The following is a 22,554-nucleotide window of genomic DNA, read 5'->3' as shown; positions in this document are numbered from 1 at the left end:
CTATAGTGTGCAAGGTAGCCATTTGGCCCATCAAATCCACACCAACCCTCCAAAGAGCATACCAACCCCCCATACCCCACCTTATCCACAAAGCTAATTCACCAACCTGCACATTTTTGGACTGTGAGAGGAAACCAGAGCACCTGGAGGAACCCTACGCAGAATGAGGAAACTGTGCAAACTTCACACAGACAGTTGCCAAAGTGTGGAATTGAATCTGGGTCCCTGGCACTGTGAGGCAGCAGTGCTAACCACTGAGCTACCATGCTGCCTGTCCAGTTGTTCCAAAATAATTACTACACTGGGGTGATGGTGTTGAAAGCAACCCTCTCATGAGCTGTTCATAAAAAATAAGACAATTGCAACCCAGCCAATTACTGTCTATCAGTATACTGTTAGATTAGATTAGATTAGATTAGATTACTTACAGTGTGGAAACAGGCCCTTCGGCCCAACAAGTCCACACCGCCCCGCCGAAGCGCAACCCACCCATACCCCTACATCTACCCCTTACCTAACACTACGGGCAATTTAGCATGGCCAATTCACCTAACCTGCACATCTTTGGAATGTGGGAGGAAACCGGAGCACCCGGAGGAAACCCACGCAGACACGGGGAGAATGTGCAAACTCCACACAGAGAGTCGCCTGAGGCGGAAATTGAACCCGGGTCTCTGGCGCTGTGAGGCAGCAGTGCTAACCACTGTGCCACCGTGCCGCCCATAACTGTTGATCAACAAAGTAATGGAAAGGATTATTTAAAAGCTTTAAATCATAACTTGCAAAGGAATATTGTAAATTACTGAAGCTCCGTTTGGGTTCCACCAGCACCACTCAACTTCTGACTTCAATTACAGCTTTGATTCAAACATGGACAGAAGAGCTGAATTCCAAGGTTGTAGGGAGAGTGACTGCCTTGGTCATCAAGGCTGCATTTGACCAAATATGGCATTAAGGAGCTGCAGCAAAACTGGAGTCGATGGATTGAAATCACTTCTAGTGCAGAGGAAAATGGTAGTGGTTGTTGGAGATTAAACATTTTAGTTCCAAGAAATTACTGCAGGAGTTCCTCAGTATAGTGTTTCACCTATTCTCCCAACCTAGCCTTAAAATTGTATTCCTCTCCACTTTCCATCCCCTCACCAGGGTCAGTAATTTGTATCCTGGGGAAACTGTCCCAATTATTTCATAGATAGCTGTCATGCTACCCAACATAAGGACTCTGCTTCATTTGGAGAACTTTTGGTCCTCTGATTATGAAACATCCTCCTAGACTGAGGGGGTGGAAACCACAACCTGAGCCAATTAACAGCCCAACATGCAGAAAATCTGGGCAAGGCTGTCCAGAATGCAAAGTCACAATTGCTTCTAACTCATCTCCAATCCCTGGGGTTTTTATGCTTCGGCATAAAATAATGGCCTGCAATTCCAAATTCAATTGGTTTTAATTTTGAAGAAAATCCGCTTTCACCTCATGGAAATCTTTTAATATTTTCCACTGGCCAACATTTTCTGTTGCATGTAAGTCTTCCAAGAAAAAAACTAGCCTCATTGCTTCTTGTTAATTCTGCAAAGTTCTCCTGGCTATTTTAGTTCCCGCTGGGCTATCTGCAAAATGAAATTCCTCAATTTCTTTCCCACTAATATTATTTTATCCACAAAATTGCCCTGCAATGCAATCAATAACACAAACACTGTCATTTTCCTTATTATTAATTTGTCTACAAGAACACTGTCATTTGCAAAGACTGAACAACACTGTCTATCACCGGTGTACCTAATAAAAACAAATTAAGCAATATTGAATGTGGCTGTGTTCCACTGGTAAATGTGAAATAACTACTTTTTCCATTTACTGTTTTGCTTCGAGCAAGATCACATATTATCAGTCATTCAAGGAATTTCTATCACTGTTCTCCATAGCCAGGTCTATTCATTTTCGATGAGAATTGAGGCAAATTCAATTACAAGTCTGACACTTTGGAACATCGGAACAACAGTGGGCCATTTAGCCTCTCGGGTGATCTGCCGCTGATGTAACCTAACACCACACACATACCTATCCCCCAAAGTTTTCATTAAATGCAGAATAAAAATTCTCCATTGATCCAGTAATAATTATAAGACCATAACAGCATGTTGGCTCAGTGGTTAGCACTGCTGCCTCACAGCGCCAGAGACCCAGGTTCAATTCAAGCTCGGACGACTGTCTGTGTGGAGTTTGCACATTGTCCCGTGTCTGCATGGGTTTCCTCCCACAATCCAAAGATGTGTGGGTCAGATGTCTTGGCTGTGCTAAATTGCCAATAGTGTCCAGAACTTGCTGTTACTCCAGCCAAGCTCTTCCAGTACAGTGACGACACTGGAAGAGCTTGGCTAAAGTAGCAGCAAGTTCTGGAGCACAAGTCTACTTTCCTTTCACCAGAATATTATCAGGGCCCATACCCCTTGCAGCATCCAGTGCCTCTAACTGTTTCTTAATAGTGGCTGCAAAAGCAGTTCAGAAGCTAGGAATACTACAGCTAGTTACTCACCTCCTGACTCCTCAAAACCTGTCCATCATCTACAAGGCACAAGTCAGGAGTGTGATGGAATACTTCCCTCTTGCCTGAATACATGCCGTGGCAAAAACACTCAAGAAGCTTGACAACATCCAGGACAAAGCAGCCCACTTAATTAGCACTACATCCACAAACATCCACTATCCTCACCACTGATACGGAGTAGCAGCTATGTGGACAAAATGCACTACAGAAATGCACCAAAGAGTCTCAGACAGCACCTTCCAAATACAAGACCACTTCTATCCAGAAGGATACGGGCAGCAGATGAATGGGAACACCACCGCCTTCATGTTCCCTTCTAAGCCACTCCGCGTCCTGACTTGGAAATATGTAGCTGTTCCTTCACTTTCATTGAGCCAAAATCCTGGAATTCCTCTCAAATGGCATTGTGGGTCAACTCACAGCAGGTGGACTGCAACATTGTGTCAGTTGTGATGTCATGAATAGATTCATAATACTGGATGGGCACAGCACAGAAGCTATGACGTAAATAGAATCACAGTTTAATGTAATTGAATTCAGCTTTCTAAATTTTTAATCTACCACAGAATGTAATAACTTACATTACCCATTCTAAAGTGAGCATTTGTTTTTTTTTTCAGATGTCCAGATATTGTAGTGTTTGCTTCAGATACATGATTGTTAGACAGGAAAAGAATTTGAATCCTGTTTCACCTATTTTTCAGGTACACTACAGTGTTGAAAAGCACCAATTTCCAGCTGCTGTTTTCATGCCCAAAGGAAGCTGAAACACATAGAATACCAAATTGTTGTACTCAGGCACCTCCCACAGCTGCCTAAAATGGGCATGAAGCTACGTGCATGTACTACTGAGGGTCTAAAGCATGCTCAACCACCCCTTTCTCAGAAATCCTAAGCTTGCAAGAATTGAGGCTAAACGCTAAGTTTCTTACTAGTCAAGGTTAAGGTAGCAAATTACTGTTTTTGGGGTCTGACAGTCTACTCCAGGATATTTGACTTTGGTCAGTCAGCAGGATTTTTTTTTAAATTCCCTTGTGGGGCATGATAACAGTTGGGTCAGTAGTTACTTCCCATCCCTAATTGCCCTTGAAACAGTGGAAGTGAGCTGCCTTCTTAAATTGCTGCAGTCCATGTACAAGATATATATCCACAATATAGTGAGGGAGGGAGTTCCAGAATTTTGATCCAATAATATTGAAGAACTGGTGATATCTTTCCAAGTAAGGGTGGTGAGTGGCTTGGAGGTGAACTTGCAGGTGGTGGTTTTCCCACGTATCTGTTGCCCTTGTCCTTCTAGATAGAAGTGATCACATATTTGGAAGGTACCGAGTACTGACCTTTGCTGGATTTCTACACTGCGTCTGATTTGAATTGATTTATAGTTGTCACGTATCAAAATACAGTGAAAAGTTTAGTTTTATGTGCAGTATAGGCAGATCATAATGCACAGGGACACATAATCCATAGGATGTTTAAACAGAGCTAGGCATACAAGGTTACGACTCTGCAGGAGGTACACAAAAGCAAGATCAACATTAGAATTAAAATCAGAGAGGTCCATTCATCAATCTAGTAACAGCAGGAAAGAAGCTGTTCTTGAACCTGTTGTTGCATGTGTTTAATCTTTTGTGCCTTTTGCCTGATGGAAAAGTTTGGAAGAGAGTTTAACCGGAGCGGGAGGGGTCTTTAATGATATGGGTTGCCTTCCTGCAACAAAGAGAGTGTAGATGGAGTCCATGGAAGGGAGGTCAGCTTGCATGATTCACAACTTCCTGTAGTTTTTTATCGTCCTGTGCAGAACAGTTGCTGTTTTCAATCTGTGATGCACCCAAATGCAATGCTTTCTGCAGTGCTTCTGTAAAAGTTGATGAGGGTCGTTATGGACATGCCGAATTTTCTTCACCTCCTGAGAAAGAACTGTCATCATTGTGCCTTCTTGTCTGTCCATCTTTGTGGGAGGACTAAGACAAATTGGTTATTGTCAGTCCTAGAACATAATGCTCACACCCCTCACCACCTCCACTCCATTGATATAGATAAGAATGTGTCCTCCTCCTTTCTTCCTGAAATCACTGATCACCTCTTTAGTTTTGCTGACATTGTAGGTTGTTAGTTGCGCATACTGCTGCCATTGATTTGGTAGTTGAGTGGACTGCTTTGTCTTGGATGGTGTCTAACTTCTTGAATGTTGGAGCTGTATTCATCTAAGAAAGTGGGGAAAATTCCACCATACTCCCTTATTAGTATCTTGTAAATGTCAAATACTCTTTGAGAAGTTGGGAGGTGAGTTACTCATCATGGTATTCTGAACTTCTAACTTGCTTTTGTAGTTACTGTAGCTGGTCTCATTGAGTTTCAGTGTTAGTCCCAGGTCAATGTTAACTCCCAGAATGTTGATAGTTAGGAGTTTCCTGATGAGTCTAAGTTATGATTTCACTGAAGCCTCAGGCCTCTACCTTCTGTCAAACATTCCAAACCCATTGACCATTCTGTTCCTGAAAGGAGGCTTTCTCTCCCATTGTTTCATTCACTGCAGCAATATATAAAAAATAAGAAGAGATGCGACAATTTCCCTCCAATTGTCCAAAATACTATTCTGATTCTCATTTAGGTTCTCTTGATTGTACCAGTGCCCAAATACAGAGATTGGATAATTATAGGATGGCACTTATAATTATAGTGGTTAGCAGTACAGCCTCACAGAGCAAGGAACATGAGTTAGATTCCAGCCTTGGGTGATGGTTTATGTGGGTGGCACGGTAGCACAGTGGTTAGCACTGCTGCCTCACAGCACCAGAGACTTGGGTTCAATTCCCGCCTCAGGTGACTGACTGTATGGAGTTTGCACATTCTCCCCATGGCTGCGTGGGTTTTCTCCGGGTGCTCCATTTTCCTCCCACAGTCCAAAGGTTAGGTGAATTGGCCGTGCTAAACTGCCCGTAGTGTTAGGTGCACGGGTAAATGTAGGGGTCTGGGTGGGTGCACGTCGGCAGATCAGTGTGGACTTGTTGGGCCGAAGGGTCTGTTTCCACACTGTAAGTAATCTAAAAAAAAGAGTTTACACATTCTGCCTGCATCTGTGTTGGTTTTCACTTTGTACCCTGGTTATTCTCCCACAGTCCAAAGATGTGCAGGTCAGGTGAATTAGCCATGATAAAAATGCAAGGTTACAGTCATAAGATACAGGACTATGTCTAGCTGGGATGTTGTTTGGAAAGTCTATGCAGACTTGATAGGCTGAATAGCTTCTTGCTGCACTGTAGATATTCTTTCTTCCTGTGAGACATGGGAAGATTGATCAGCACGAGCAAAATGGCAAACATTCGATTGTTGCAATTTTTAATACCAGGTGGTGACTTGCATTTGACACTACAACAACCAAGATCGTTCTTGCAGATGTTTTTACATGGGTGTTTTTTTGATATTTCTGCATTTTCTCAAGCTTGCAAGTTATAACATGGCACCATTGTAATGTCCTATCCTCTGTGTCAGAAGATCTGGGTTCAAGTCCTTGAGGTGTAATATAACAGGTGGACTGAACATAACTAGAATTACATTTTTTTAACAACATTTATTGGAACTACAATGAATTTAGGTGCATGTCATATGTGTTGGTATATTACTCATTAAGGATATTTTGAGGACTTGGATCCATGCAAACGTTATGTGAATTACAGTAATGATATTTTGAGGGAAATTAACATTAGGGTCTATGATCTAGATGTTCTTTTAGTATTGTAGCTTTATTTTAAATTTCCTTGCAACAAAGAGACCTAAGGGGCAACTTTTTCATGCAGAGGATGGTGTGTGTATAGAATGAGCTGCCAGAGGAAGTGGCGAAGGCTGGCACATTTATAACCTTTGAAAAGCGTATGGATAGATATAGAACATAGAACATTACAGCGTACGTGTTGCACCGACCTGTGAAACCAATCTGAATCCCATCTAACCTACACTATTCCATTTTCATCCATATACTTATCCAATGACTATTTAAATGCCCTTAAAGTTGGTGAGTCTACTACTGTTGCAGACAGGTGTTCCATACCCCTACTACTTTGAGTAAAGAAACTACCTCTGATATCTGTCCTATATCTATCAACCCTCAATTTAAAGTTATGTCCACTTATGCTAGCCATCACTATCCGAGGAAAAAGGCTCTCACTGTCCATCCTATCTAACCCTCTGATTATCTTATATGTCTCAATTAAGTCAACTCTCAATCTTCTTCTCTCTAACAAAAACAGCCTCAGGTCCCTCAGCCTTTCCTCATAAGATCTTCCCTCTATACCAGTAGTAAATCCTAGTAAATTTCCTCTGAACCCTTTCCAAAGCTTCCACATCCTTTCTACAATGTGGTGACCAGAACTGCATGCAATACTCCAAGTGCAGCCGCAGCAGAGTTTTGTACAGTTGCAACATGACCTCATGGCTCCGAAACTCAATCCCTCTACCAATAAAAACTAAGATGCCATATGCCATCTTAATAACCCTATTAACCTGGATGGCAACAATCAGGGATCTCTGCACATGAACAACAAGATCTGTCTGCTCATCTACACTGCCAAGAATCTTACCATTAGCCCAGTACTCTGTATTCATGTTGCTCCTTCCAAAGTGAATCATCTCCCACTTTTCTATATTAAACTCCATTTGCCACCTCTCAGCCCAGCTCTGCAGCTTATCTATGTCCCTCTGTAACCAGCAACACCCTTTTGCACTATGCACAGCTCCACAAACCTTAGTGTCATCTGCAAATTTACTAACCCATCCTTCTACGTCCTCATCTAGGTCATGTCTAAAAATGACAAACAGCAGTGGCCCCAAAACAGATCCTTGCAGTACACGACCAGTAACTGAGTTCCAGGATGAACATTCCCCATCAACCACCACCCTCTGTCTTCTTTCAGCCAGCCAAATTCTGATCCAAGCTGCGAAATACCCCTCAATCCCATGCCTCTGTATTTTCAGCATTAGGGTACATGAATGGAAAGGGTTGAGAGGGATATGGGCCAAACACTGGCAAATGAGACAAGAGTAATTTAGAATATCTAGTCGGCATGGAGAAGCTGGATTGAAGGTTCTGTTTCCGTGCTGTACATCTCCATGACTCTAATCTCTAATCTCTACCTTCTGTTGAAGGAAATAGGTATTGGATGTATGTCGTTAGACTTGTTCATGTGTAGCCATTCTCTTGTCATCAGTGAAGCTGACTCATTTAATTATACTTGTATTGACGAATATGAAGCCTTTTCTTTGGTTGGCCTGATTTAATTGGTATGTCAATATTAGTGTCATTTAATCAGTGTTGAATTTGGAGTTATTCGGTATAATGGATAATTACACAACTGATTCTTTTGAAAAGGGATGAAAAAAATATGGAAGACAATTAACACTGTAGTCATGACATTTTATTTTACCCTTTTATTCCTGTACATCACAGAGTCTGAACATGACCTCGTACTAGCTTGAAAATTCTCTATAACTTAGATAACATTCTCTTAGTTCTTGACATTGCCTGGAGTTCGCACACTAGCTAGGACTGTCAGAATGAAAGACAAGATGCAATGGGCCTGAACTCTATATGTTTGAAAAATTTCACATTTTTGTGATGTCTTAACTGATGAAGTAATATTTCAACTTCTGTTTCTGACTAGCTTCAGCAGGGGTCCACGATGAGAACAATTGGCAAAATTCCATTATCGATGACGTTGATGCAACCTCACAAACAGAAGATGATGCTTATTCAAATAAACCTGGTGCAGGAGCCCAGCACTCAAGTGGAAATGTTATGGTTACTCTGATCAATTTGGTGGCTTTAATTCTTTTTTGGTAAATTCACATCTTTCTATTTTTTGAATTACACCTTTTAGTTAAATAATGGAAAACAGCAGCAATGCAGAGAATAATGGCAATGATGTGCTTTAGCTTTTGCAATATTGTTTGTTTCAATTGTTTTACTTTATTGAAAATGTGCTGCAAAATTGAGATATGTTAGTTCCATTTATTTTTGTAACAGCCTTCCACCACAGTCCGCTTCCTACATACGTTTTTCCATTCTTATTGCTGCAGTGTGTAGTTAATTTGGGTCAATTTTCTGTTTTGAAAAGTAGAAACACCAAGTTGGAGTTTTAGCTGTTGAGGTTAGGAGAGTGATGAAAACATCAAAAATGGGAGGTAACCTATTTTGCCCTTCGAGCCTGGTCTGCCATTCAATATGATAATGTCTGATCATCCAACTCAGTATCCTGTTTCAACTTTATCCCCATTCCACTTAATCCCTTTAGCCCTAAAAGCTGCTGACTGCTTGTTGAAGCAATCCAATGTTTTGGCCTCAACTGCTCTTCCTGTGGCAGCGAATTCTATAGGCTCACCAAATTCTGGTGAAGAAATTTCGGCTCGTCTCAGTCTTAAATGGCCTACCCCATATCCTTCAGCTGTGATCCTTGGTTCTGGCCTCCCTGATCATTGGGAAAAATCCTTTCTGCATTTACCTTGTGTTTTATCTCATCTAATGCTGGTATCAGCCTGTGATGCTAGGATGAAATTTCACCAAGTGTGAATGGAGGCAAGTCAAATGGGAATTCCACCTGCAATTTTGAAACCAGCCATTAGAAGCTGTTTAAGATGTTTGAGAATGCCACTGACTACAATATTACAAGCCCCATCAACATAATTTGATTTGCGCAGGGGTGGTATGGTTGGTGCAGTGTGGGGAGAGTCAGATGAATATCAGAACCTTGTTATAATTTAAAGGGCAGCAGTAGGGCAGTGATCCCTCAGCAGACATTCACCAAGACCTTTTCATTTCATTGATAGCTTGGAGTAGGCCAATGTTACAGACTTGTAGTCGTAATGTTATATACTAATCCTTGGAGGACGTGGGAATATGTATCAGCTTCCCTGTTGCTGCAGACAGTTGAGGTGCTGGTGTTACCAACACAGGGGTTGAGGAGTCACTCTCCACAGCCTGAGAGGAATCCCCAGATATAGAAGGCAGCCATTCATCCGTCACAAGGCACCGTTCTACCATTGCTAAGCTGAGGTGGATGAGGAGCTGATGGATACCATGTCTTGTTGCCCTCTCGCCTTACCAGGATGCCATTATTTCATGGATGAAGCAATGGCATGCAGCTGTCTGCACTTTTCCAGTATCTGCTAATTGGTCTGCTGGATGCGACTCTCTACAAGAGTCACCAGTCTCTCGATGATGGAGGCCACTGCACAGACCAGTGAGAAATTACAGCAGTCATGCATTAGATGGTTTCCTTCACTGTCTCACCAAGGATTTCCTCTGGAATCTTTGTCAGATATCATACATCTCAACCTTGGTCTCTGCATGGACTTGGCCTCACTTGGCAGTCCTCACTTTCTCTCATCATGGACTTGGCCTTCCATCTTCTCTGATTGTCTGTCTGTAGTCAGCTAGTTGGACCCAAATCCTGCTTGGGGCACACTCACTCCCTGGTATCAGGTAGCATCTAAGCTGGTAGAGGGATGGGAACACAGATGTGACACTGAGGCTTCCTCATTACTCTTCATAAATGAACAGGTGTTGCCATAGAATTTGCAGCTCCCTGATCCTGTGAATGACCAGACCCCTAGACCCTCTGGGCAGGAGTCCATAGAGCTAATTGCAGCTCAAGCAGATTGTTATTATTTGGAAACTGCAGGCATAATTCATACTGCTTCCTCGATGGCCTTTCCAAATTCTCCTTCCTCAGATGGTACAACTGTCTCACATACCTCATTAGAATGGTTGCTCTTGTACACTGTCAGTTCTAGTGCCTTCCCCTCCTTTTTAGGAGTCAGGGTGGTGACGATTAGGGCTATTCAATCATCATTCTGACATTCTTGATGTTTGCTCCTTAGAAACACAGGTGGTTAATATTACTGATCAAACCCAATTTTACATCACGTTGCCTGGATGCTCCCATGCTACTGACATGCATGTGGCATTGGACCAATCTGGACCTGCCTTGCAAGGACCTGCAGTGCCTGGCTTATTCCCCGTGGCAAAGCTGCAAATATCTCCTTCCTACAAGATGCTGCATTCTGTACCCATGATCATTGCCTGCAAGTGGCATTGCAGCTCAGTTTTCCAATAGCTTGAGAGCCGCCTTCCTCTGTATTCTCCCTTCAAGTTTTGCTCAGAATTATAGGAAGGTTTTAGCACAGAAAGAGGACAGTCAGCCCATCGTGTACTTTATTAAGTCTCCAAATAATATTCCATGTTTCTGTAAAATCACCTCCCATTCTTCTATAGTCCAATGGGTACAGGTCCAACCTATTCAATCTTTCTTCGTTAGACGGCTGCTGGTATCAGCCTAGTGAACCTTCTCTGGACTGCCTCCAATGCCAGTTTATCTTTTCATACTACCATACGTGCTCCAATATTTTTTCTACAGAAATGTGGCAAATTATTTTAGTAAAGATGCAACAGGATGCAAAGTTGCTCAAAAAGAAAAATCAAATAACTGGAGCCTTCCAAAACTTAATCATCTAATTCAACTAGTTAAACAGATTTGAAAACAGCAAAAAGACTAAAATGAATTTAAGAATCAAGTTAACTCTTCAACAGCTGGTATTCCTTCATGCAATTCAGAACACAATGTATATGCATGTTTCAGATCATACGTAATAAAAGTGAAGTATTTCCACAAAGTACACTTCCTGAACATTCCTGCAATAGTATAAGTCAGACTGGTGCAAAAATAATTCTATTTGTCAATTAAGCTATTCTCAAATTATCTTCTTTTTGTTTTTCTTTCTTCTTATATTTTAAATTTACTCATTATAGGGCTTCAGGAGAAAAAATACTATAATTATCTGCACCATGAAATAAATAGATTAAGGTTTATGGAGTTTTAAAGCAGAATATAATCAAATAAAACATTTGATGTAATTCATTGACATTGTGCATACAGGTGTACAATTGATCAGATAGTTTTCAAAGTGCCTCTTGACTCCAATATGTTAGAGACAGTGTGAGACATAAAGCTGCACCCAGAGCAGTCTATTTTGCAGCAAACATAGAATCATAGAGATGTACAGCATGCAAACAGACCCTTCAGTCCAACCCGTCCATGCCGACCAGATATCCCAACCCAATCTAGTCCCACCTGCCAGCACCTGGCCCATATCCCTCCAAACCCTTCCTATTCATATACCCATCCAAATGCCTCTTAAATGTTGCAATTATAACCATGAGCAGAATTGGTTCCAAAGAGTCTCTTTGAGCTACACAAACGCAACACTATGTCAACGTCTCCTGATAGAGCATGGTGATTTCCCTTTAAAAGTATAGTGAGTGGAGGCAAGTTTAAGTATGTGTAAAATCAATTCAGTCACTTAATATCGCTAAGTGTGATTGACCAAGAAGCTATCCAAACTTCTCCGTTCCCGCCAGAATAGCTTTCATTACAAACAATAATGTTTGAAACAATGGTTTTAAAATGTTGGAATTTTACAGTTAGATTGGTATATTGATTTTAATAAAATAATAGTTATTTCATTACAACAAATTATTTGTTTGCAATGGGTACAGAAAACTCTTAAACAAACGTATGGTATTTGATTAAATAATATCTTTACAAAACAAGAAAAAAAGCTTTGTGACCAAGTAATGTAGTGTTTGATAGATGGGTCCATATTGCTGTTTACCCATTGATTCCTTTTCTTTGCAAGCATGCACGGGGTGTTGGTTTGCATGTACTTATTTTATTTTGAATTACCATTATACAGAAAATGTAAAAATTTTGAAAGATAACTGTTCTAAACTATTTCTGTTTGCTAAAACCATCAGCTACTATATAAATATGAAAATATTGACTTTGAAGAGTGAAGGATCCATTTTTTGAAAACTGAGCTTGCATTTGAACTCAAATATTCCATTCTACAATGATCAAATGTTAAATATGAAATGGCACAGTTCTCATTCAAGTGAAATGTTCTTATGTGAGAATAATCAACCTGACAGCTGTGGTAAGGAAAGATTATTTTTTGGAGTGTCTTACAAGTATAAACAGGTCTTTCAGCCCACCATATCTATGCTGATCAACAAACACTATACTACACTATTCGCATTTACCTGCATTTGGTTCATCGATTCCTATGCCCTGGCATTTTAATTAGGCATCAGCTGTTGCGAGTGTACTTACCTCGACCACCCTCTCAGGCAACCCTTTCAGTTTATCTACCGTCCTTTGGATGAAGCAATTTTTCCACAGATCTCCTCTAAACCAGTTACTCCTCACCTTAACCTTATTCTCTCTGGTCTTAGACAATGAGGAAGAGTGTCTCACAATCTACTGTGTCTCTGCCTCTCATAATTTTAAATGCCTCAATCAGACTCCCTCTCAGCCTCCTCTGCTCCAAGGAAACAAATCCAGTCTATCCAGTCTCTCCTCATAACTGAGACTTTTCATCACCAGCAACATCTTGATGAAGCTCCTCTGCACCTTTTCCAATGCAGTCATGTCTTTCCAATAGTGCAGTGACCAGAACTGCAAACAAAATTGCATCTGTGGCCTAACTAATGTTTTATTAAGTTGTAATAAGACTTTCTTATATCTATATTCTCTGTTCAGAGTACTGTTTGATGAAGGCAAGCATCCCATATGCCGCCTTCACCACCCTGTCTCCCTGTGCTGACACGTTCAGGGATCTGTGTATTTGTACACCAAGGTCCCTTGATTTCTCATAAGTCCCTAAGGACATACCGTGCATTGCATACATTATTCTCTTTTTAGGTCACCTAAAATGCGTTACCTTGCACTTATAAGGATTAAGTTCCATTTGCTGTTGTCTTGCCCAATTTACCAGCTGATCAATGTCAGACTGTAGGCTAAAACCACCTTCTTCACTCACAATACCGCCACCAATTTTCATATCAACTGCAAAATTATGAATTCTACATTCACGTCCAAGTTGATAATGTCTCTGCACTGAACCCTATAGTGCATAGCTGGTCCAGTTACAAAAAAAACACTATCATCACTCTTTACTTCCTATTTATAAGACAGTTTTAGATCTAGTTTGCCAACTTACCTTGGATCCCATGGTGTCTGACCAGCTTTCTATGTGGGACCTTGCCAAAAGCCTTACTGAAGTCCATGTAAATCACATCAACTGCACTATCCTAATTTATATATTTTGTCACTTTTTCAAAAATCTCAATTAAATTAGCCAGCCAGGATCTCCCTGTAACAAATTTATGTTGACTATCCCTGATTAATCCCTATCTTTACAATTATTGGTTAACTCTGTCCTTCAGAACATTTTCCTTACATTAATTTCCCTTACATTAACGTAAGACGAACTGGTTGGCTATTAGCTGGATTATTCCTGCTGCCCTTCTAGATCAAAGGAATCACATTAGTTATCCTTCTGTCATCTGACACTTCACCTGTGGCCAGTGGAGTGTTAAATATATCCCCCCGGGACCCAGCAATCTCCTCCCTTGCCTTCCATAGCAGCCTGGGATACATCTTATTGGGTCTTGTGGAATTATGTACTTTCATGCCTACAAAAATATCTAATACCTCCATATTATTAAGCTTAATGTGTTCTAGAACCCTACCATCCCAACTGAAATCTCCAACCACAATATCTTTTTCTGAATGAGATGAGAAGGATTCACTCACAAGTTGCCCCATTGATCTTTAATACGTCCCATTCTTTCCCTAGTAATCCTCTTATGCTTAATATACCTAAAAAGCCATGGGATTTTCCTTGATTCCATCTACCAAAGATATTTTGTAGTCCTTCTTGGTCATCTTAATTTCCTTTTTAAGCAATCTCCTACAATTTCTATACTTTTGAAGAACACTGATGCACTATACCAGACAAATACATCCTTCTTTTTCTTGATCAGATTCTCGGTATCCTTTGACATCCAGCCTTCCCTGGATTTACTATCCTTGCCCTTTACTCTTTGAGGAACACGCTGGTGCTGTCACTGTGCTACCTTCAAAAGGTTTCCACTTTCCAAATGTAAATTAACCCGCGAGTAGTTCCTCCAGTCTGTTTTCCAGTTCATTTTGTTAGAACAACGATGGTAATGATGTTGTCACTCATTTGACATTGAATGAGTTTATAGTAGTTAAATGCAACAAGTCTTAAGTCGCATTGGATAAGGAACAACGGCAGGGATTTTCAGCTGTCCAGACAGTTGCTATTCCAATTTAAATGGTTACGTAAGGGGTCCCTGCAGAATCCCCATTTTAGCAGATTAAATTAATTGCCCTGGAAATTGAAGATGTATCCCAGGCTGTTATGGAAGGTAAAGGAGGAGATTGCTGAGTCCCTGAGGGAAATAATTAACACTTCACTGGCCACAGGTGAAGTGTCAGGTGACAGAAGGATAGCTAATGTGATTCCTTTGATCTAGAAGGGCAGTAGGGATAATCCAGCTAATTACAGCCAGTTAGTCCTCAATTAATGTAAGGGAAATTATTGGAAAATGGTCTGAAGGACAGAATTAATGAATAATTGAAAAGATAGGGATTAATCAGGAAGAGTCAACATAAATTTGTTACAGGGAGATCCTGGCTAACTAATGTTTTTGAGTTTTTCGAAAAACTGATTCCCATATGCTTGGAACTCTCTGAAAGTCTCTCATTAAACTGGACAATTCAGAGGGTTCTGATGAAATTGATGAAACAGTTACTTAGGAGAGTATTTTATATAATGTCTGAAGTCCAGAGTAAATATTCAACACATTCACACACCCCCAAATACAGCTGTCCCAAACTGCTTATAGGTCGTTCTGCTATAATGTGACAGTTGCATTCCTCTGCAACCACATTCTACAGGAAATCATGCTGCAGAAGATCTCCTTATCCATTCAATAGAATGTTCACATTATCCAAACATGGTCCACAATTCGTCAATCGTGTTAGAGCCAATTCACATTGAGATGTGCGTTATATCAGAACAAACTCTACATCCCTTCAGATCCCTGAAAAGCATCTTCTCTTCCTTGGGAACCCAACACCCTGACCTGCTCTGGACTACACCTTCTTCTTCTGCCACTTTTCCCTTGCCACCTTTTCTTGCTCCTGACCCGTTTCCTTTCTTAGTTCTCGACACAGCCCTTCACTTATCCTGTTCTTGATCTATACATCACCTCCCCCTCTCCCCCGCCCCACCCCACCTTCTCCTGATTCAGATCAGTGCTGTCCATTTCCCTGCTGTGGACCCAATTCACTTCCACTCCATGGAGACCCAGCCACTCCTTTCTCAATTACTAGATTAGATTAGATTAGATTAGATTCCCTACCCCACTCCATTGTACCCATTCCCCACCTTTCTCCATCCACCCCAACCTACCATAAACACTGCATCACTTACCTGCCCCACTATGTCACATGCACCCTTGCAGCATTCCCCCGGCACTGCACCTACTTGGCATTCTACTGCCCTCACACCCTACCCTGGCACCCAAACCCCTATTTAAATGCCACTGTCTACCTACCCACTTGGTATCGTGTCCCTGGGCAGCCTACACATCTGGCGTCCTACCCTCACATCAACCAACCCTTAAACTTACATAAGTATCCTTTGGTAGCAGCTGACTAATGTGAAAATGGAGTGGGGTGATCCCATCACAAAATCTGGCCCAATATCTACAGAAAGTGAAGCTTGCTTCCAGCCCTCAGTAGAAAGGTTACATGTTAGATTTGGTGCAGTAATTGATTGCTGAGTAAAATCATACCAATGAAACTATTATCAATACAGATCGCTTAATATGCTTCGCATAGCATTGGTAAATTTGCTTTTTTACAAATTGATGCAATATTGAGAGAAAGCTGTGACCAAGCTGTGCAATTGGTTCTGGTTGGTTGCAAAAATGTCCCTAAGTGTCTGATTACATACATTGTGAGGTACGGTGGCACAGTGGTTAGCACTGCTGCCTCACAGCGCCAGAGACCCGGGTTCAATTCCCGCCTCAGGCGACTCTCTGTGTGGAGTTTGCACGTTCTCCCAGTGTCTGCGTGGGTTTCCTCCGGGTGCTCCGGTTTCCTCCCACACTCCCAAGATGTGCAGGTCAGGTGAATTGGCCATGCTAAATTGCCCGTAGTGTTAGGTAAGGGGTAGAAGTATGGGTATGGGTGGGTTGCGCTTTGGCGGGGCGGTGTGGACTAGTTGGGCCGAAGGGCCTGTTTCCACGCTGTAATGTAATCTAATCTAATCAGAAACCTTGTAATTTCGTTGAGTCTGAGAAAGTCTTTGAAAACACCTTGTTGGATACCCTGTGCAAAATTCTTCTGAATGAACCAGACAGCAGAAAAGTTGAGATCAACTGGTGAACGTGAAAAGGAATATTTGTCTGAAATTGTCACTGAATTGTAACTTAAGCATTTGAGTGAGTGGAATAGCCTGATGAAGTGTGCTGTCCTTGTAGAAAATGGGAGCAACAAGGAGGACAGACTGGGAATACACTGGATTTGGCAGTTATACATGTCTGGAGATTGTTATTCACTTTAATGATGAGAGTGAATTGCAGCACAACGCTATGAGGGTTCACAATGTCACATGAAGAGATGAGTTACAAGTGTCTGTTTCTGAATTGTTGACATGGTAACTTCATTACGATTTTGGAGTTTAATAGCCTCTCCCAGGGTAAAGTTTGGGGGCTAGGCCATTATATCAGAAAAGATTTTGGACAGCTTCACAACCCTCTCCTCAATGTGTCCTTTAAAAGGGCGAGTAACAAAGGGCAGAGGTTCAATGAAGCTGCTCATTCCTACCTTCTCTAGGGCAGTTAGAGATGGGTAATATACGTATTGGTCTTGCCATGGACATCCACATTCCCTGATTGGCTGACCGTTCTTGAAGGGCTTGTCCTATGCTCTCCAATGTCCATCATGATTGGGAAAACACAGAAAGCAAGAGTAGGCCATTTGCTCCTTTGATCTTACTGCACCATTCAATATGATCATAGCTGATCATCCAACTCAGTACCCTGCTTCAGCTTTCTCCCCTTATCTCTCGATCATTCTTTAGCCCTAAGAACCATATCTAAATTCTTCCTGAAAACATATAATGTTTTGGCTTGAACTACTTTCTGGCATAGGGAATCCCACAGATGTACCACTCTCTGGGTGAAGATATTTCTCTTCATCTGGTCCTAAATGACCTATTCCCATATCCTTAGACTGGTCCTCCCCTAATAATGCTCAGTTAAGCACCTAAGTGCTATTTAAATAGGTGAACCTTCCCTAGAGGAGGCAACGCAGGGCTTTTATTGGCTCTGAGGAAGATGGAGTCACCTCATTAAATGGACCTCCTCCCCTCCCCCAAACTGAGTGACAAGTCTTGGGATCAATCATCAATAGTATAGCAATTAGAAAAATGTTGAGAAAAAAGACCATAGTAGTAGACTCTAATTCAGTACTTTTGTCTTTGAATGCATGATATCTAAGTGTTGTTGTGTGCCTTTGTTTAACTAAAAGTATTAACAGTTTCTCCATACTTAATTTTTAAATGTATGCCATAGTTTGTATTTTTAAAGTATTGTTTGAAATGTACAGAAGATTGCGCACTTCAAAGTTATATTATCTATTTTTAAAAGATGTAAAAGTTTAAAATGCAGAATAAAATAACACACTTTGCAGCTTTGAAAATGGCGTTATGGTTTTCTTTGTGAATTCACTTAAATTTAGTTGTAGTAGGAGCATAGAGTGAGAAAAAGTCCAAAGTTGCTCAGCAATCCAACTGATGCAAGGTCCAGCTGGAAAATATATTCTCTTATCTATTTGATTCTTTAATATTCTCCCCTTATGAAGAGTTAATGCTTCATTATACTGCACTAGACTCTGCAACAACGTGTTATCCAGCTGTGAAACTGCAGTAACAATGGTGTAAGATCTAATAGCACAAGTTGTATGATAAATTAAATCCAGTTTGTACTTAGATTAAATTGAGCAACCTGTGACTCAGAATGTTTTTGAGTAAGTTTTCCAGCTCCATTAGTGACATGGGAGTTGGGAATAATTCCTTAATCAAGGTCACTAAAAAAAAGTAAGAAATAGCACTTTAGTCACTTAACCATTGATGAGCTGTGATAATATATGGAATAATCAATGGCTGGAAGTGAATTATATGTCATTACTTTTGCTTGGCATTCATGAGCCTCAGGGGATTTGCAAAATTCAATTATTACCTTAATTTTACTACATGACATCACTTTGTTGCCATGTACAAAAGGAAATTAGTGAATTTAAATTATGCTTGCTGTTCCCCTCTTAATCCTCAAACAGATATATATTGGTTGATGTAATGTTTTCCTTTTTTATCATATCACCTATTGACGACGTGTTCCTCAAACCTTTTCATAAGAGTTCCAATCTTAAAAATAAATCCTTTTAGATGAAATCAAAGATAGGCTTTTTTAGCAACACATTCAAAGTGTGGGATAATTTCTTTACTGCTTCATTCACACACACACAAGCATACAAGGTAGAAAGAAGAATGAGATGGAAGGAAGTCACACATCCAAATCTACATCATGGAATATTAATAGTGTGATAAACCCCATCAGATGCCTTTGGATTTTGTTAAATTTCACAATCAAGTTGATCAAATTCTCTCTCTGGGAGAAAGTGAGGACTGCAGTTGAGGGAGATCAGAGTCAAAAGTGCAGTGCTGGAAAAGCACAGCCAGTCAGGCAGCATCTGAGGACCAGGAAAGTCATTCCTGATGAAGAGATTATGCTCGAAACATCGGCTCTCTTGTTCCTCAGATGCTGCCTGACCTGCTGTGCTTTTCTCGTGCAGTACTTTTTGACTCAAATTCTCTCTCTGTTCCCAATCATTTCCACATTGGGCCACATTGCACGTGGCTCAGATGAAGGGGGATGACCAGCTGTGGTAGAGGCTGGTTCAATTGAATTATTGAACAGAACATTGGATGATTATTTTGATAAAAAATAACGTGCAAAAGCATGGGGAAAAAGCAGAAGATTTGCCTCAGGTCATGTTGCTCATTTACCACGCTGGTGCAGACACAATGGCCAAGCAGCCGCCTTCTGCACCATAACAATTCTGTGATTCCGTGCGCCCTTATCTGAGATCAGTATGACAAAGTCGCTCACATTACGGAATGAGTGGGGTTAGGGTTCTCTGAAAGGATAAATCTCAAGAGGCTGTCAGGAAGTTTGTCTTCTCAAATGCATGCAGTTCCTTCGAGACGTTTAGGTATGTAGTGAAGATACCCTTAGGTATCTTCCCAGATTAGTGGATCAGAGTTAATTCTACAGACTCCCAGAAAACCTGACGTCTTCCCTCTTAATCTTCAGTACTTGTGTCTGTGGAGGCCTACTTTATTGCAATAGAAACACACACTCCTCTCATGAATGGAGTGGTCTTCTTGTGGGCTGCAGAGGGCTTTTGCACCCTTCTTTGGGTTTTGTCTTCTGAGAGGAGAGTTTCTCCTATCTAACTGCCTTTGCTTATCTTTTCACAGGTCGTGGAATTGTTTGGAAAGGATCTGCCCATGTTTCCAGCCGAAGAGTAAACTTGAAGCTGGCTGCACCCCAGCTGTGTGAGGTTCCTCTAATCTGCTTAGTTCATTCTTAAGCTTGGGGTATTGCAGGAACATTTTAAATTCTTCCAACACTATTAGCTACACTGTACTTTCGCAGAGCAGACCCACTGGTCAAAAGGATTTACTTTCACTTCTCAAACTCACGATAGCTCTATGGGATTCTTTTATATGCCCCTCAGTTGGTGATGAAAGTCATCTGGGGTCAGCTCACATGCACAAAGTTTGGTTACATTTGCCTGCACATAATCGAAGGACATTTCAGAGATCAGTATGAAATAAACTCCTTCAGCTTTCCTGGCTAATTAACCCTGAATCTCAGGCTCCACTTTTAGGGTCATAGAGTCATAGAGATGTACAGCATGGAAACAGACCCTTCAGTCCAACTTGTCCATGCCGACTAGATATCCCAACCCAATCTAGTCCCACCTGCCAGCACCTGGCCCATATCCCTCCAAACCCTTCCTATTCATATACACATCCAAATGCCTTTTAAATGTTGCAATTGTACTAGCCTCCACCACTTCCTCTGGCAGCTCATTCCATACCCATACCACCCTCTGCATGAAAACAATACCCCTTAGGTCTTTTTATATCTTTCCCCTCTCACCCTAGCACAATTGATCGCTTAGAACCTGACGTACCCTCATTACATTAGAGCCAGTCTCAATACCAGAAACTTGGCTGTTTGTGCCACGTTCCCCTGAGAATCCATCACCCATTTTCCAAAACAGCATGCTTGTTTCAAATGGGGATAGCCATAGAGGACTCCTGCACTACCTGCCTACCTCTCTTACCTTTCCTGGAGTTAACCCATCTATGTGACTGTATCTGAGACTTTTCCCCCCTTCCTATAACTGCCATCCATCACATCCCTTTGCTCTTGTAAATTCCTCATTGCCTCTAACTGCCTCTTCAACCAATCCATTCAATCTGATAGGATTCGCAATATAATCCTCAGTAACCCATAAACTCTCCCTAAACTCCCACATCCGACAAGAAGAGCGTATTCTTCTGGCTGTCGTAGCTGTTCCTTGACCTTTTCAAAGATGGTGAAAATGGATTCCATATCATTCTCTTTGAATTTAGGCACAAACTCCTCACATTTTAGATCCTGAAAGCTCAGCTCTTGGTCAGGGGCATTGTTACCATGGTGGTGAGAGGTTGGGGATACTTTCCTTAACAGTTTCCAACAGATTAATTTCTATCTGGACCTGCAGCCTCAGTTCCATCTTTTGGAGAAAAAGACCCTGTCTCTGTCTTTAAACACTAGCTGCACATTCAGCTTTTCCAGCCTTTGCTGAGTGAGGGGGCACTGCTCAGTTTCTAGTTCTAACCCTCCATCTAACTGTTCTGATTGTGGTCTGGGGTCACAATGTTTGACAATGTCTGGAACATTTCAAACCTTTTAGCTTTATTGGAACAGTTGTTGCCTAGCTACCACTTTAAGTGGTCATTGCTCAGGAATGTTAATGTTTCACTCGTCAGATTTCCCTGCCTTAGAAGACACTTAACACCAACATTTACCATTGTTTTGTTAGTTCAGACAGTGTGATGATTCTAGTTATTGTCTTCCAAGTAACTTGAGCTCCTGACATTTCTCATTGTTTTTGATTTCCAATTAGTATCTTTCTATCCAATTTAAGCTTGTTTTAAAGTTTTGGACACTGGTTACATTTTGAACATTTGACCAATCTTTTTGGTTCATTTTATTTGATCTAATTCAGAATACGAATCTCAATTCCATCACAAAGGAAGAGGGATAATTTAAGTGATGCTTGCTCTTTCCCTTGTAAGTCCAAGACAGTGATGTATTGATGAATATAATGTTTCCCTTTATGTTCCTTCCCTTTTTGAAATAGGTTGAGGTGGGTTCCCCAACTCTGGTTCATTGAATGTCAGTTTTCGAAATAAACCCACAGCAAGATCCATTCAGATGAAATCAAAAATATGATTCATGAACAAAATATCCGGTGGAATTACTTTGCTACTTTATTCACAAGGGACCTGTTCAGATGAGGAGGAATGTGATGGATATCTGAAGGTATAGAGTAGAAGAAAAAAGAAAGGTAAAGAAGGAAGAACATTATAAATAATTAAATGTTTAAGTATCAAAGATGTTGGTATTAGTTTATGTGACCTAGATCTAGAAGATCAGTATCCAATTGGGAGTCTTTCAGTTCAGTCGTCATCTAGCAATTCTTCTCCTGGGAGCTGGGATGCAGATAGAGGATTGACGAAGTTTCTGCAACATCTATTATGCTCAGAGTTTTAGTCCAGTTCAGCAGACGGAGTCTGAGATTTTTTTCTGGAGATGAAGCTTTTGTGTGTGAAGGAGAGAAAGAACAGGTTTTTTTAACTGCTAAGACCAGGAGTCATTCATTTTGTGATGTTGAGATAACAACTAACTTAGAATCGAGAGTTGGATGCGTGAGAAATTCAACAAACTCAGACTTCAGTT

The 22,554-nt window shown here is 41.0% G+C and overlaps 1 protein-coding gene across 1 annotated transcript in view; it reads left to right on the top strand.

Annotated features, from left to right (window-relative positions):
* Nucleotides 1-18,160, top strand: part of gpc5a (glypican 5a) — a 995,175-nt gene extending 977,015 nt beyond the window's left edge. The window contains exon 8 of the mRNA XM_072577903.1: nucleotides 8,204-18,160. Coding sequence (XP_072434004.1) covers nucleotides 8,204-8,382 — 179 coding nt within the window. The 3' untranslated portion in view covers nucleotides 8,383-18,160. The remainder of the gene's footprint in view (nucleotides 1-8,203) is intronic.
* Nucleotides 18,161-22,554: the final 4,394 nt, after the last annotated feature.

This window comes from Chiloscyllium punctatum, chromosome 9 (assembly GCF_047496795.1).
Source record: "Chiloscyllium punctatum isolate Juve2018m chromosome 9, sChiPun1.3, whole genome shotgun sequence".
NCBI lineage: Eukaryota > Metazoa > Chordata > Chondrichthyes > Orectolobiformes > Hemiscylliidae > Chiloscyllium > Chiloscyllium punctatum.
The sequence above is the reverse complement of the archived record's forward strand: the minus strand, read 5'-3'. Positions and strand labels throughout refer to the sequence as shown.